Source organism: the organism of the source record quoted next, unplaced genomic scaffold (assembly GCF_019419815.1).
Source record: "Pyrus x bretschneideri cultivar Hongxiangsu unplaced genomic scaffold, Pyrus_bretschneideri_v1 Contig3, whole genome shotgun sequence".
Lineage (NCBI taxonomy): Eukaryota > Viridiplantae > Streptophyta > Magnoliopsida > Rosales > Rosaceae > Pyrus > Pyrus x bretschneideri.
Window position 1 is genome coordinate 11,126,852 of NW_025999612.1, and position 15,327 is coordinate 11,142,178.

Below are 15,327 nucleotides of genomic sequence, written 5' to 3' on the forward strand. Positions count from 1 at the left end.
TCGTCACTTGCGCCATAATATTGGGCTCACCGCTACTCGCAGACGGCAGTCTCTTCGTCACTCTCTTCTCTGCAACCGGAACCAGAAATTTTCCGCTGCGGTTGAGCTCCATGGTAAAGCCTGCGTCTCCGGCCGCGATGAAGTCGACGGCGTCGGTAATCAAAGCCTACTCTTTGCCTCTGATTCTCTTCGCTGCCGCCATGTTCTTCCAGCTCTTCGTTATTCCCAAATCCTTCCCTCCCTCTCACTACGATAGTAACTCTCTCTCTCCCTCTCTCTCCCCACACACACATATACACATATTGTATGAATATGGATTGTGAATGATTGCTTGGTTGATTGAATTGTTGCAGTTCTTGGTATAAGGAGCTATAGCTCCATTGAAGAAGTGAAAGAGGCGTATGAAAATATTTCTTCAGTCTGGTATGTCGTTTTAATGGCTGAAATTGCTCAATTTGATTGGTTTTGGTAATTTCCGGAAGAAGAAGAAGGCTCTGTGTGTCAAAGTTTGAAAAAACACAATCTGAAATGCTTCAATTTTTCATGCTTTTCAGGAATTCAGACGGGCAGGCTCCGGATACTTCCGATTTTATCAAGGTTAGTGAACTCGGTGGTTTCTCCGCGGGGCGGAGTTTTATTGTTAACATGTAGATGAAAAACTTCATGTGACCTGATTTATCAAATATGCAATCAGATGATAAAATTATATGGCTTTACCAAAGAATGAGAGAAAATATGTTGAATTGTGCATTTTTTATTACTAATCTTTTGAATACATTACGCGAAAATGGTCGTTTTGTATATAACAAGGAAAAGATGCATCTTTTACTTAAAAATTATGAGTTTTTTGTTCACTATTTTCGAATAGAAATAATAAGATAACTGCTGTGTCAATGCTTTTAGAATGAGTAGTTTTCGTAGTCAGTATTTTGGCTTGCTCTCTGTTCTTTCGTTTATACTATTGATCTAAGTATGACATCAGGATGTAAGTGCAGATTCAATATGCTTTTGAGTTGCTGGCAAATCCAGTGTGGAAAAGAAACTATGACATATTCGGCATCGATGAGCAAATAGTGAGTTCTCCCTCCCATTCCAAGGCTTATCGACATCTTACGTGTCCAGCTTGTAGTTCCATCCATGTTCTTTTTTCGCTAACCTCTGCGGCGTGCTCAACTGTCCTATTAATTTCCCTTTTTTGACCTTAGGATGTGGTTGAGAAGGTCACAGAGCAAAATAAAGGAGAAAGCTTTTCGAAGATAGACCTTCCTTTGCTAGAGTCTGTTGCTTATGGTTGGAACTTAATCTTTTCATCATGTTAACATTTCAGTTACATTAACGTTGTTGTTTTTTTTTTTTTTCTTAGAACAATTATTAAAGGATTTCTATTATTTCTACACTGATTAATAAGTGTAATCTTTTCTTTTTAATAGAAACTGAAGACCATGATGGTACAGTCATGACCTCCAAGGATTTTCAGACTATGTTCGAGGGTAACAAACCATGGCTGATTCAGGTAAAGCCACGTTATAAACGATGCCTTGCATACAATGTCCGGCATATGCTTATATCTTCTCTTTGGTTTACCTCCCCTTCCATTAGATTTTTACTTTAAATTAATGAGGTGCATGCATAACCCGACAGACTAACCTATTTTGTTATAAAGTTCTAGCCAACACATAACTAGAATGTGCATGCATGTTCAGTCATAAAATAGCCTTATATATATTTCTTGTCGTATTTTGTTATCAAGATAACTTCTTTTATTTATCTTTTAAAAGTTACTGACTCTGTGCTTGTTGGGATTTGGACCAGGTGTGCTCATTTGGGAGCAAAAGCTGCTATCAGTTTTCTGATGTGTGGAAGAAAATTGGTACGATTTCAGTTTGGAGAACCTGATTTAAGATTCTTTACCTGTATTTGAAATGGTTTCGTGAAAGGTGAATACATGTTTAGTGGCTAATTCATGCACTAAACAGAGTGGAGACCGTGTTTTACCAATTGATTAGTTGGTTTTGTCTCCATAAGTTTAACCACTCAGATTGACTGGGAAAAATTTCTCTCTTCTACGTTCTGATCCAGGATTGTATGTTTAAATTTGTTTATTCCTTTTAAGAAATAAATATTCATACATTCCAAGCATTATAGTCACAACTTTACAACCCATTATTTCCCTTCTTTTATTTGTTTCCCTCTTTAAATTCCAATATTTGACTCAAAATATTATTTTTATTTATGACAATTTTTGTTTGAGAATATGATCATTTTGTTTTGTTACCCTCTAGCTGTTTTTCTGAATGGTGTGGCAAATACTGGTATGTTGGAACTTGGAGAGCTTCAGCTAGCGACACATTTTGCTGAGAGAAAACCAACTGGACAACCTTTCTTCAGGAATGGTAAGTGGTTTGATAATGATCAATATTACCTGCTGTTATTTTCCAAAGATTCAATTCGTATTTAATTGCAGGTCTTGGAATTTGTGAATGTGAACTAAAAAACTGCTCAAGAATATGCATATTTTGATAAATAAATGGTTGGAAATAGACAAAGTTAGGGGCATAATCTTTAGAAATAAGATCTTGAAACTTAAGGGATATTCATTACACATAATACTGCATCTTTTATCCCTGGGCATTGTATCTATTGTGCCAACTGGTACCAGGACTATGGGGCTGCTGAACTACTAAGCAATCGTAAATTTGACTCTGAATTTTTTGGCACGGAAACTGTTTCGTGATGAAGTCTTTTCATTTCTTGTTTCATGTTTCTAACTGCATATCAATCTCTTACAGGCATTCCTTCTCTTGTTGCTTTTCCGCCGGGGTGTAAAACTGCCAATTGTTTTATTAGGTGAGGTTTTCAGTAAGCTGTAAGATTAACAATATTGTAAAGATTGATTTTTTATTTCCATGGCAGAAGAGTTTAGATACTCTGCTATATCTATATATAAGGGCAAGTATTTCTTTCTGTCTTTTCCTTCTTGCTTGATATGATCAAGCACATCATGTTTCCTTCATTAGTTATGGATGACATCTTAGTCTGAGTCTTTTGTCTCAGGTATGAAGGAGATCTCTCTGTTGATTCAATCACAGATTGGTTTGCAACAACCATACTTGGTTTGCCTCGTATTCTTTACTACTCAAAGGAGACACTGGTAATTCTATGAGAAGATTTCTTTCCTTCTCCTCTCTAACTTAAGATTAAATACAACTTTGTTCAAAATATAAGTTTGATGCAGTATAAGGTTATCCAATCTGTTTTTGTCATCTAATTTTACTTTTGCTTCGCTGATTTAGGCGTATTATTAATTCACCTTTCATTTTTTTCCACTTTTCTGCTCTTTATTTTCCGTCACCCAAACATACCCCAAAATGATATGAATGCGTACTTCAATTTTCAGGGGCAGAAGTTTCTAGCAAAAGTTAGTCTTCATAAGGTACACTTGCAGATTCAATATTTTTCTAATGCATTTAAATTGATTAACGTATAAATAGATGCCTCCACAACATGCTGCTATCTATTGTTAATACTTTTGACCTGTCACTTGGATAATGGTTTTGTTCTTCTGGCTCATAGGTAAGAGTCATTTTCTTCTCAAAAACGGGGGTGCGTGCTGCTCCATTCATACGCCAAGCTGCTAAAAATTATTGGGCTCATGCTTCTTTTGCATTCGTGTTGTGGCAAGAAGAGGAATCTTCCTTTTGGTTTAATTCGTGAGTGGCTAATCTAATTATTATTATTTTTTTTTGGTGAAGAGTGGCTAATCTAATATTAATCCTCCTGAAAGAGTACAGTTTCAGATTTTCAAAATTTTTATGTGAACTGAGTCTATAATAACACAAACACCACTATTGTCAGTTGGAACTTCAACTGTTACCATAAGTTGGATACCAAAATTTATGCATCTGTGATTCAGAAGAACTCTTATGTTTTCCAACAGGTTTGAGGTGGAATCTGCACCTGCTATAGTGATTTTGAAAGATCCTGGTGTCAAACCTGTTGTGTACCACGGTACATAACTCTCTTAACCCTCTAGAACAATTTTATAAACTTTTGTGCTTCATGTGATAACCAAAGCCGTATGTTTTGACTTGCAGGATCTTTTGACTACTCACAGTTCTTAAATATTATGGAGCAAAATAAACAACAAGGTACTGTTATCTTCTTGCGACGTTCTTCATTTAATATGAAAGAGTGCATTACAAAGCTTACATAGGTTGGCCTTGACCTTAACCTATTAGCAATATACCTGGACTCTCAAAAAAGTAGGTCAGACCATACAGTATATTCAATAAGCTGCTTTGGATTCCCTATTCATTTACTAGTGGATCTATGTAACAAAAAATAATGCATCAAATTTTCTGGTGGTAGTGAAGTGTACTTTTGAACTTTTTGTAGTAATTTGCAGTAAGACTAATTAATTCCCATTTATTTCTCACACGTTCTTTCAGAGCTACCTCAGTTGAGGAGTACGACATCCATGGAATTGGGTTGTGATTCTCGAGGTTATTCTCGTGCTGGATATGATACCGTTACTTGGTACTGTGCTGTTGTAGCAGGGAGGCATAGCCCAGAACTCAGTAACATGCGTGGAGTAAGTGTCTTTCCTGTCATTTTTTTTCCCATAATATTGCTCAAATTTTTGGTTTGTGTCGATTGTTTAGAGTTGTTTCAGATAGCTGTAGATCAACAAGTTATGTCAGAGAAATCCTAAACCCAATGTGCATCCATTCTAAAAATTACTATATTCAGAGAAGCAATCAAAACTTCTGACTTTATGAGTTTTCTATGCAATCTAACATTAAGTTTTTCAAAACTTAGCAATTGGTGTGAATGACATAAGTTTGATAGGCCATTCGCAGGGTTCAAGAGAAATTGTCAAATGAAGTCGAGTCAAGGTCAGCTGATGAAGTGCAATCTATAGCACCAGCAGCAGAAGCGCTTAAAAGCAAACGACTGACATTTGCTTGGCTTGACGGAGAATCCCAAAAGGTGAACCTTTGTGTGTTGTTTGCCTTTTAACTGTTATATCATTGAGTGTGGTCTTGAAACTTTTGTCTGACAAAAGATTTAATTTTTGTTCAGAAATATTGCCTCTTCTTCCTCCAATCTGAAAACAGCCATGAAACTTGTGGAGAAAGGACAGATATGACCGATGTTCCTCAGTTATTTATTGTACGCTATAAGAGGAATGTGACAGAAGAGAGTGAGAAGCCCGAGAAGAAGCCGAAAAGCATATGGGATGCAGTGCAAGACCAGGAATTAGATCCTGCATCACAGCTTGTGGCAAAGTACAATGGTTCAGATGATACTCAGGAGGTATCTAACTCGGTTTTGAGAATTTCTTGACTTTGCATCACAATACTTTAAGATACAATCAATGCCTCAGACGTCACAGAATACAAATTTTCTCTAAGTTGGTTGCTTCATTTTCACCTTTCTCATGCAGATTACTAAATGGATCTCGCAAATAATCAACGATGGCGACTCCAGAGATCTTCCTCATTATGTAAATAAACTTGGCCTTCTCATACAAGCATTTTCACGAACTACTTTTTTTTCAGGAGCTTTACTTTATGCTTTCGTTGCAGAGAACAAGAACTCCTCATTTGGTTCCTGAGGATTCAGAGCCAATATGGTCAGCCGGTGTCCAAAGAATTCCTTCAACAAACACGCTCATGCAGAGCATCCGTGGAATGCTACGTGGAGTCTATGATCGCGTTGGAGATCCAAGGCTTGGTCCAATGCTGCTTCTAGCTGCATTGATGTCTTTCGGTACCATCTGGCTTCGGAGGAGTCAAGCAACTCCAGTGTCTAGTCAACCAAATCAGCCAAATTCCAAGGTGAGCATTAAGAGCAAAAATATAACAGACCAACTTAGTACTTTAGTACACTTCACCCATGTTTTTGGTCTAGATCATTCCAATGACATGTTTAATCTCCGTCTTACAGGATGAAAGTAGACGAAGAAGGAGAGACCGGGCTAGAAACGTGCTTAATCAAGACCTACCCCCTTCCATCACCGATATGGAACCAAGAGACTCTTATGAAATGCCACTGTCAGGTTCCGACTCCGAGTAGCCGATGCTGCTAGCTTTTTGAAGGTTTGAAAGAAACCAAATCCCTGCTGATGTTGAAGGGTTCAGGTGCAAACATAATCGTTGAACCAAGCTGTCGCGAAATACATGGGAACCATGGCTTGTGATTCTCAATGCAGGCACGGAACCTCCCTTAAACAGAGCCTGCAAGTTATAAGGAAAAAACTCGTAGGTTGGCAAGTAAGCAAAAATAATATTTCCTCAATTCAATTTAGATCGTTTATTTTCTGTACTACTAGTTAGTACGGACTAGACTTTGAGAAGAGATATGATGTGACTGTGGGACGCAGTAGGTTAAAAGAAGATGAAGGCCTATAAACCACTTGCTTGTTTATTTTAACATTTTTATTCTCTCTTTTTTTGTTTATTTTAATTATTTTTTTGTTATTTTATTATGGAGGGAATGGTGGTTCAAACTTTAAACTTAGAGAAAGAGACACACTGCTCCTCACCGGATGGTGCAACCCACAACTGCAATATTAGATACTAAACTCGTTATCTATGAGAACCGAACGTGACCCCCTCTTAGCTTCAAGTGGATAATAGTGCTAGTGGCTCGATTACTTAGGCAATGTTTGATGCCAAGTTTTGAACTAATAGATCATGAAATGTTATGAAGAGAGGATTAGAAAAGCCTGCATGATCAAGGCATGTGAGGGAGATTTGTAGATAACACCCTCAAGTGGGGTATGAATTAGCAAATTCCTCTTATATGTATGCACATAATTATATTTGATGGAGGAAGTTGGCCAACAAATTTAATTTGAGTCTTTAATTTTCTAAATAAGAAGTTCAGAGGAAAAATCGGATAAATTTTGATAGTTTACTCTTCCACTAAACTCAAAAAATTTTAACACAAACTACAACCCTATAACTCGATGTAATTGAAATGGTCAAGTCCAAATTGACATGCGAAACAGTTATGAAACAACCTAAGAAATGAGTGGACTAATGTTAACAAACTAGGAATGAGATTCACTCTGGATCTTTGTGTCTGGAATTCTGGACCGAGAGATCCAAATCGTCGGTCATTCATTTTTTCAAAATGTGGGCTGGTGAGATGTGTTAATAGGAACAGTAAAATTGAAATTGAATGGTCTGAATCTTTCAGTTCACAAGCTCCAAACACAGAATTCCAAAGTACATCTCGCTCCAATAAACTAAGCCATAAATCCCCACGTAGGCAAAAAGGCCTCTACTTTACTTCAAGAGCCACTTTAACAAACGTTAACAAACTGCCTTTGCCCACTTGCAAGTTTACACAATCACACGCAAGCACAATAGAGCGCCAACCATTGCAGATAAGAAAATCCCCAACAAAAACCGCGAACTACACGTGTCGGCCACACGTTTTTATTTCCTAAATTTCTCCGAGATTTTTCAATCCTCTCTGCTGAAAGATCGGTGGGAAGGAAATTGAACACAGAAAAACAAAAGACCAAACCTTTCTCTCTCACTGCGCCACCAGCTTACCGTTGAAGCCAGAGAGACAGAGATTCGGAGAAGGGAAGGATGTCGGCTGCTTCACTTTGTTCGTCAACTCTCAAGTCCCAGCAGATCAGCGGACTCGGCGGAGGTCTTAAGCTTCAAAAACCATCTGTTTCTGAACCCACTTCTCTTACCTTCACAAGGTATTGTTTTTTTGATTTGGCTAACGTTGTTTCGTTTGAATTCCATTTGGGTTTGGTTTTGTTTATCGGGTTTTCAGTTCTAGGATAGAAAAAAATCGTGCTTTCGGATGAAACCCAGCTGAGGAAAGTAGTGCAACGTTAAGAAATTGTTGGAAATTTGAGATGGGAAATCGTGGGAGTGTATTCATTTGACTTTGTTTGTGAAAAGCAAAGTTCTTTGCTCGAATGGATGTTATGGTCATTGAATTCAGTGAATTGGTATTTGAAATTTGTGCCTGATGTGTTGCAATTAAGCTTGGCTGAACTTGAAGTGCAAATAATTATCCGGAAGAAGGAAAAGAATGATCATTTGCATTTCTGATGTTGCTTCTGTTATCGTTTCGGTTTTAGGAGGAGATGTAGGACTGTGGTGAAGGCTTCATCTCGGGTTGATAAATTCTCGAAAAGTGACATCATTGTTTCACCATCTATTCTTTCTGCTAACTTTGCCAAGTTGGGAGAGCAGGTTCTATTTTTTTCAATCTTTGTCAGCATATATTGCTTTTTCGGTTTCTGGATTATAGGTGAAAACATAGATTATGTAAACCTTGAAATGTTTGTATTATGTTTTACTGCAAAAACATCGTTTAAAAATTGTTGCATCAGATTTTCCATTGTTGAAATATAAGATTGAAACTCTTAGCATTAGAGTTTGACTCTCACTTTATCTAGGTAAAAGCTGTAGAGTTGGCAGGTTGTGACTGGATTCATGTCGATGTGATGGATGGCCGTTTTGTTCCAAATATTACCATTGGACCTCTTGTGGTTGATGCTTTGCGCCCTGTGACAGACCTTCCTTTGGACGTGCATCTGGTATTTTTCGTTCTCCTGTTTTGGTATCTATTAGATAGGCTTTGAATAAAGAGCAATGGCTAATGTGAAATTGAAGCGCTGCAGATGATCATGGAGCCTGACCAGCGAGTGCCAGATTTTATCAAAGCTGGAGCAGACATAGTCAGTGTTCATGCTGAACAATCTTCCACCATCCATTTACACCGTTCAGTTAATCAGGTAAGGTTTCCCTCATATCCTTGTGATGGCATACTTGTTAAACAACTGATGCAGCTGCGTTACCTGTTCTGAATTTGGTTTGTGTTATCTTGTCTCTACTACGAATTCATGGGATGTAATATTCCTGTGGTTGTGAGAAGTGAAGAAGCATGATATACATAGATGGTGAAGCAAAGCTAGGGCTACACGATCCAATTTAGTTGTTTTCCTTTTTCAAGAGAACGCATTTAAGCTTATCCTTGCAATCGTGAAAGTATTACCAGAAAATAATACGGTTTGTACCATGAGTTCATTTTAGTAATCCTATCCTTTTGTTGTAATTCAGATAAAGAGTCTGGGAGCTAAAGCTGGAGTTGTGCTCAACCCTGGCACCCCTCTAACGGCAATTGAGTATATTCTCGATGGTGAGTTTCTCTTTTGGATATTATATACGTTCTGATTCATTTGGGGAATATAATCATGGTAGTGCTTTATAAAATTGATTCTTAGTGATATTATATGGCCAAGGATCGTCCCCCTATGTGGTGTATTTTACTTGTATGGGATCACAAAGGCCAACTTATATTTGAAATTCTGCCAGAATACTCCTGTTCTCAATCAATTTTGCATTTTACATGATGAGTTAATGCATGGGAAGGGAGAGTACAAAAAGAAAAGACGATTGTTGCTTATTGTTAACTCATCTGATATATCATCTCGTGAAATGGGGTGATATTGACTTTCTTTTTCATGATTCAGTGGTCGATCTGGTCTTGATTATGTCGGTAAACCCTGGCTTTGGTGGGCAGAGCTTCATAGAAAGCCAAGTGAAGAAAATTGCGGACTTGAGAAGACTGTGTGTGGAGAAAGTATAATCCCAATTCACCTTGATTCAATCTCTCTCTCTCTCCCTCTCTCCCGCTGTGGGATTCTGTTCAGACACTTTATCTGAATGCAAGAGGTATTCACAGTTTTGCTTGTTATTACTGCAGGGAGTGAACCCATGGATTGAAGTGGATGGCGGAGTTGGTCCAGCAAATGCGTACAAGGTATGTGGACCAAGTTTCAATGTACCCGTTATAAAAAATTTGACACGTGTTGTGCTGAGAGCTTTCCTAGGATGTAACTATATCAACAAAAAGAACAAATTAGTCGTGTTGATTAATGGAACCCAAACACATTCGTTGAGTGTGAAAATAGTTGCACGATTTAGGATGTAAGAATCCGGTTTCAAACATTTTCTGTCATGGCAGGTTATTGAGGCCGGAGCTAATGCTCTTGTTGCTGGTTCTGCTGTCTTTGGAGCTAAAGATTACGCTGAAGGTACGGATCACACAGATTTCAGAACCTATATTATTAGTCCAGACGAGCTAATTAACTTGCATCTTAACATTGGCTTTTATTTTCAATATTGCAGCTATTAAAGGAATCAAGACCAGCAAAAGGCCTGTAGCAGTTGCAGTGTGAAATGACCTCCAAATGATCGTGTTGTTTCTTTTCATCATTGCCATGTAAGCCATCTTCTCGCTCATTCGAGTTTCTGATATACGAAAACCTACTAGCATTTTCTTTTGAGTCATTTCACTGACGAGCTGCATAAGTTGCCTTCTTGAAATTCATCTGGTTGATGGACTTGAATTTCTGCACATGATGAACGGCTATTTGAGGCACGAGTTTGGTTTTGTTCTGAAAATTTTTACGACTAACCCAACTAAGTTAATCTACATCTTTGCAGAAATTTACGTACGACCTAGGAAGCATACTCATCACATCTTCTCCTCGGATGTCCTTTCGGTTTGTGCAATATCTCTTGTATTAAAGAATGCAGAGAAACTGATAAGCAACAAGTCTGCGGTTCGCCTGGGACACATAGGTTCTGTACCATTTCCTTGGCTATGTATGTAACAGATCATTCCAATCTTAATGAAGCATTTTTCTTGTCTTCCTTCGCTGTTCTTGCTTTGGTCGTTTTCCTTATCCAGTCTAAAATCAAACAAACTGTTGTTTAAATATTTGGGCTCGTTTGGAAGTGCTTTTAAAATGACTGAAAGCGCTTTTGATGAAAATGTTTAAAAGCAGTTTCAATCATTATCTGCAAGAGTTTGTAGCTTAAGTAATTAAGAGGAGTATCCTTACCCCGAAGTCCAATGCTCGAGTCCTCCCTCCTTTAATATATATAAACCGTTCAGTAGGAGACGTTCTTTAGTCTGGATGTCCGTACCACGTGATTGTTCAATCACGACTCCTCACGCTGGATCAAGGAGTGGGTGGGACGGAGTGAGGTGGTATGGCCACCCGTACCTCAGAATTCTCCGTCCAACGGACGTACAATGGCCATGAGCCAATTGGACTTTGAGGGCCCAAAGGAGTCGAAAATGGAAAGGTAAACATCACTCGAATCCGGATGAATACTGGAGAAAATCTTTGAGAATCAGTTAGTGACTTCGTTAATTGCTATACACCTTACTAAGGGCCGAGAAGACTAACCAAAATATTTCAGCCTCTTTCTTATTATTATCGTGTACAATGCTTCCAACAAGATGAGTTGCTGAGGATATTTTGATGGTCCAATGCAAATGAATTCATGAAATGTTTTATGATAATTAAATCAACATATTGAGCAGATGAGACATCAATTACATGTTAGGGAATCTCAGATGGATGCAGCAACAAACAAGTTTATCATATGGTAGAGATAGAGAAGATACCCTGATCTAACAAAATCAAACACACGAACTCGAGAGAATCAAACACAGGACCTCGTTCTCGATTCAATTCAACGATTAGAAAAGGAATATTCATCACACATGCCAAAAGATTCAGTTTATTATATTTCTAAAATTTTCTTGTTCAATTTTCTTATATAAAATATTCTTGTTCGCTATCCGGTGCATCTCAGGGAGCAAATACACAAGAACATCTTCAAAACTCACCACAAAATATGACTAAGCTATTTACGGTTTACACAAATACAAAACCTGAATTTACATAAACAGTAAGGGGATAAAAACTTGAGAGTTTAACGAAACACTCCCGGTACTGTTCACTTTAACAAAAAATGATATTTTTACTCTAAAAAGTCACTCTTGGTACAATCACTTCCAACACTTTTTTGTCATTTTAATTAAAACTCAAAGTTTTCAAGCTCTTTTCATTATTATTATTATTATTTTTTTTTTTTAAATCAACCTGTGTTTCGTTCACAAATCTCGCCGGCATAAAGGGCACGAACCATGTCTGCTGAGCCACTTTTCCACGCACGCCAAGTGAAACGTATGCTGACACGGGCAGCGTCCTCGCAATTTCTCCTTATTCAACATCCTGCAGAAACCACATTATTGTTGTTATGATTTCAGATAGTGCCCTTTTGAGTTGAAAACAAGTGATTTTTTCGTTGACAAACGATAGTATTAGTGAGTTAAATTATTAGTTCTTAGGAGGCAGGGGGATTGAACCCACACCCCAATTCATAAACATGATTGCTTTCCGCCATCAGCGAAAACAATATTAAGATTCGAGTATTGATTAACCAGTTACCACAGATTAATCTTCCAAATATGTGAATGTATCCATCTATTTTATCACAAACATTTTAAAAGTAAAACGGACAAATAGTTCAAGTCCCCTTAGAAAGAGTTACGACCTGCAAACATGTCGTACAACAGCAACCCCGAGCTGCCTTGGTATCCTTCAAGATCACACGAGATGGTAGTTTCTTCAGAATATCCCTTGGCAGCCCTCTGGTTTCCGCTCCTCCATGGACATCACGACGAAGATTAGCAAGGGTAACCTGCTCATTCCAGCTTCATAAAACCAGATAAAAAGCAATTGCACAGAGGAATATCACATTTTTTATCACCAAACTTGTTTCATCATTAACTTACAAAACAATAAGATTGGTAAGATGCACTAGCAATACCTCTATCAGAAGCCTTCCCAGCTAAAGCAACAGCAATACCTCCTGGGAAAAATCCAGCCGCAAGAAAAAAAAAAAATGTAAACATGCATATCAAACTCCATTAATTTTTTTAAAAAAAAAAACATCAATTATTAGCAACGTTGAATTTATGGGAACAATAACATCAATTATCTAGATATTTAAAATTATCAATTTCCACATTGGGGCACTTATAATTCAACCAAAATAATTGATCACATAAAAAAATCAACAAAAAATTATTTCAATAAATTAGAACACCCTTCAAAAATAAACAAAGGGGGCTTTTTGCTGCTGCTGCTGCAGAGAACAAGTTGTACGGAAAGTACAGGAAACAGGGTGATTAAAAAAGATTAAATATTTGGGAAAATACCATTTCTGTAAATAATGGAATTGGAAACTTTAATTGCACGGATTTTTTTTAAAAATTAGGGAGAGAAAAGTTGGAGCTAAATGCGAAAGAGAGAGGGGCTGAGAGAGAGGAAACGCGAGAGCGGAAAGAGATTTTTATTTTTATTTTTAATTTTGAAAAGTTAAAATATGTGCTATGATGATGAGGGAAGAAATAATCAGTAAAATTCAGTTTGTGCAAAATTACATTACTATTTATGACTTTATTTTATCGTATTAATATGGAATTATATTTTCACTCTCTTTTGATAGACAAGAAGATTTTATTAATAAGTAGTTTAGATTTAAAAAAAAAAAATTAACTTGACTCCTCAACAGATGAGGAATTCATTTTCAATTCACCGTTTTACCAATTTACAGAACTTCATGCCGTATGAAAGTTTTTTGTGGGTGACTTGAGAATGAAGAGTGCAAAGGATGCTTTAAACCATATGGTATTATAGTACAAATGCTTTAAACCTTTGTTCTCTCCCTTCAACACTCGTTTAGGCTCGAAAGCTCCGGATAGTAGCCATAACCTGTTATACTTGCAATCAACTGCCGAAGAATCTGATAAATTTCAGTCCTTAAAGGGTGGTCGACATTGGCCGAAACGAATTCACTGATACTCCTTCCCACCTCAATCAAACTGCAACCCGGCGACCTTCATTGCTTCATTTGATCTCTAACAATCATCTTACTATCCCACATGCCTTTGGCAGCATAGATGTTGGACAAAGCAACATCATCGCCAACACAACTAGGCTCTAACTCAAGCAACTTTACCCTAACTTGTGAGCCAAGTTTAATGTCTCCGTGGAGGCTGCACGCACCAAACAATGTCCTCCACACCACTGCATTTGAAGGCCCTGCCATCTTCAGGGTAAAGTCATAAGCTTCTTGTAAGAGCCCAGCTCGGCAGAACAGATCCACCATGCACCCAAAATGAGCTTCGCGGGGTTTCAAACCGTATTCTTGGCTCATGCTTCTGAAATGCCGCTTCCCTTCCTCCATCATCCTTGTGTGGCTGCAAGCCATCAAAACTCCTATGAAAGTAACATCGTTAGGGACAACTAAAGCGCTTCCAAACTCACTATTCTTCTTGTTCTTCCTGGTGTTTTTACTTGCTTCTTTCATTCGTCCGAAAAGGGTAAGCGCTTCTTCTGCTTGTCCATGTAGTGCATGCCCCCACAATCATCTATGTCCATGTCATAACATCCTTCTCTCGTATGTTATCGAACAATCTCCTCGCGGTTCCAATGTCCCCACATTTCGCATACATGTTGACAAGCGCATTGTTCAAGCATAAATCTGTATCAAACCCATACTTATGACAGACATAAGCGTTAATCCACTCTCCCATTTCTAACACTCCAAGATCAGCGCACGCTGAGAGAGCGACCATCAATGTAACTTGATCAGGTTCCACGTTGTGCATCTGCATCTGCCTGAACAGCTGAAGATCTTCGTTAGGCCTCTGGTTGTCGACATAAGCAGAAACCAATGTGGTCCAGCAAACTACATTCTTGGAGGGTATTTCATCAAACACCAGGCGTGCATTCACAGCATCACCTGCAGCAGAATACATGTTCATAAGAGATGTTTGCAGGTAAAATATGGATTCAAATCCATATTTAAGCACAAGGGCATGCAGTTGCGTTCCCTCGAGACGGACTTTTGGTTGCAAGCTTTGATGACAAACAAGAGAGCGTAGCTATCCGTTGTGGACGGACTTTTACGCAGTATGTCTCGGAACAGCAAGAGTGCTTTGGTGGCGGAGTTGGATTAAGGTATCTCTTAAGGGTCTGGTTTGCTTTCGGCGGTTTGAGGTCTGTGTGGAGTTGGGTTTTCGGAAGATGAAACCACGGAGATGGATTCGCTACCCTTGTTTTGCCGCAGCAGAGTTGAAGAGCTCCAGTGCTCGGGTTGCAAATGGTGCTCCTGGAATCGGATGCCGGAGAAGACGAGGAAGAAGAAAATGGTCTTGATATGGTGGTAGTGGAAGTGGAAGTGGAGGAGGTGAAGACGAGTGTGTGTTTTGGACGGAAGAATTGCTTCATGAGAGTGTCGCTTCGTCCCTATAGTTTCAAGTGTTGAACAATATTCTTAAGACTCACGGGAGGAGGGAGATTTGAACTTAGGTGCAAGAGATCTTCGAGACATTGATATCGGTAACTGACTTATTCACGTATGCTTAGAGTTAAAGTTAAAGGTTTGCCAGTTATGAGTATTACATTTTAAATAT

The 15,327-nt window shown here is 38.3% G+C and overlaps 2 protein-coding genes, 1 long non-coding RNA gene and 1 pseudogene across 5 annotated transcripts; 2 read left to right on the top strand and 2 right to left on the bottom strand.

The window, feature by feature from the left end:
- Positions 1-118: 118 nt before the first annotated feature.
- LOC103931388 lies at positions 119-6,478 on the top strand. The gene is made up of 20 exons (XM_009340868.3): positions 119-255; positions 354-423; positions 555-597; positions 996-1,073; positions 1,206-1,290; positions 1,431-1,513; positions 1,813-1,870; positions 2,283-2,393; positions 2,790-2,847; positions 3,055-3,151; positions 3,398-3,433; positions 3,574-3,710; positions 3,938-4,008; positions 4,095-4,148; positions 4,449-4,591; positions 4,849-4,989; positions 5,083-5,316; positions 5,447-5,506; positions 5,589-5,840; positions 5,950-6,478. Exons 1-20 carry the CDS (start codon positions 138-140, stop codon positions 6,076-6,078), a joined length of 2,058 nt encoding a protein of 685 aa, XP_009339143.2. The 5' UTR covers positions 119-137; the 3' UTR covers positions 6,079-6,478.
- Positions 6,479-7,398: 920 nt separating this feature from the next.
- On the top strand, positions 7,399-10,700 carry LOC103931387 (ribulose-phosphate 3-epimerase, chloroplastic). 3 transcript variants are annotated; one of them, XM_048590025.1, is made up of 10 exons: positions 7,399-7,726; positions 8,111-8,231; positions 8,438-8,578; positions 8,663-8,776; positions 9,102-9,180; positions 9,515-9,624; positions 9,748-9,804; positions 10,009-10,078; positions 10,173-10,266; positions 10,472-10,700. In XM_048590025.1, exons 1-9 carry the CDS (start codon positions 7,608-7,610, stop codon positions 10,220-10,222), a joined length of 861 nt encoding a protein of 286 aa, XP_048445982.1. In that variant the 5' UTR covers positions 7,399-7,607; the 3' UTR covers positions 10,223-10,266; positions 10,472-10,700. The 3 variants fall into 3 exon arrangements, with proteins under 3 accessions (XP_048445982.1, XP_048445981.1, XP_048445983.1); XM_048590024.1 differs by having other exon boundaries at positions 7,401-7,726; positions 10,491-10,700; XM_048590026.1 differs by having other exon boundaries at positions 7,412-7,726; positions 8,117-8,231; positions 10,491-10,700.
- A 1,242-nt stretch (positions 10,701-11,942) lies between these two features.
- LOC125479877 lies at positions 11,943-12,780 on the bottom strand. Its single transcript, XR_007260340.1, has 3 exons — positions 12,675-12,780; positions 12,399-12,558; positions 11,943-12,076 (listed from the first exon to the last, which is right to left on the bottom strand). It is a non-coding gene; the product is annotated as an uncharacterized LOC125479877 (long non-coding RNA).
- Positions 12,781-13,344: 564 nt separating this feature from the next.
- LOC125479802 lies at positions 13,345-15,247 on the bottom strand (annotated as a pseudogene).
- Positions 15,248-15,327: the final 80 nt, after the last annotated feature.

Bases quoted from the DNA above. Each gene is read 5' to 3' on its own strand.
- LOC103931388 (XM_009340868.3), top strand. From the start codon at position 138: ATGAAGTCGACGGCGTCGGTAATCAAAGCCTACTCTTTGCCTCTGATT. The intron at 4,990-5,082 runs GTGAACCTTTGT...ATTTTTGTTCAG, and splicing joins TTGACGGAGAATCCCAAAAG to AAATATTGCCTCTTCTTCCT. The intron at 5,841-5,949 runs GTGAGCATTAAG...TCCGTCTTACAG, and splicing joins CAAATCAGCCAAATTCCAAG to GATGAAAGTAGACGAAGAAG.
- LOC103931387 (XM_048590025.1), top strand. From the start codon at position 7,608: ATGTCGGCTGCTTCACTTTGTTCGTCAACTCTCAAGTCCCAGCAGATC. The intron at 8,579-8,662 runs GTATTTTTCGTT...GAAGCGCTGCAG, and splicing joins TTCCTTTGGACGTGCATCTG to ATGATCATGGAGCCTGACCA. The intron at 10,079-10,172 runs GTACGGATCACA...TCAATATTGCAG, and splicing joins AGCTAAAGATTACGCTGAAG to CTATTAAAGGAATCAAGACC.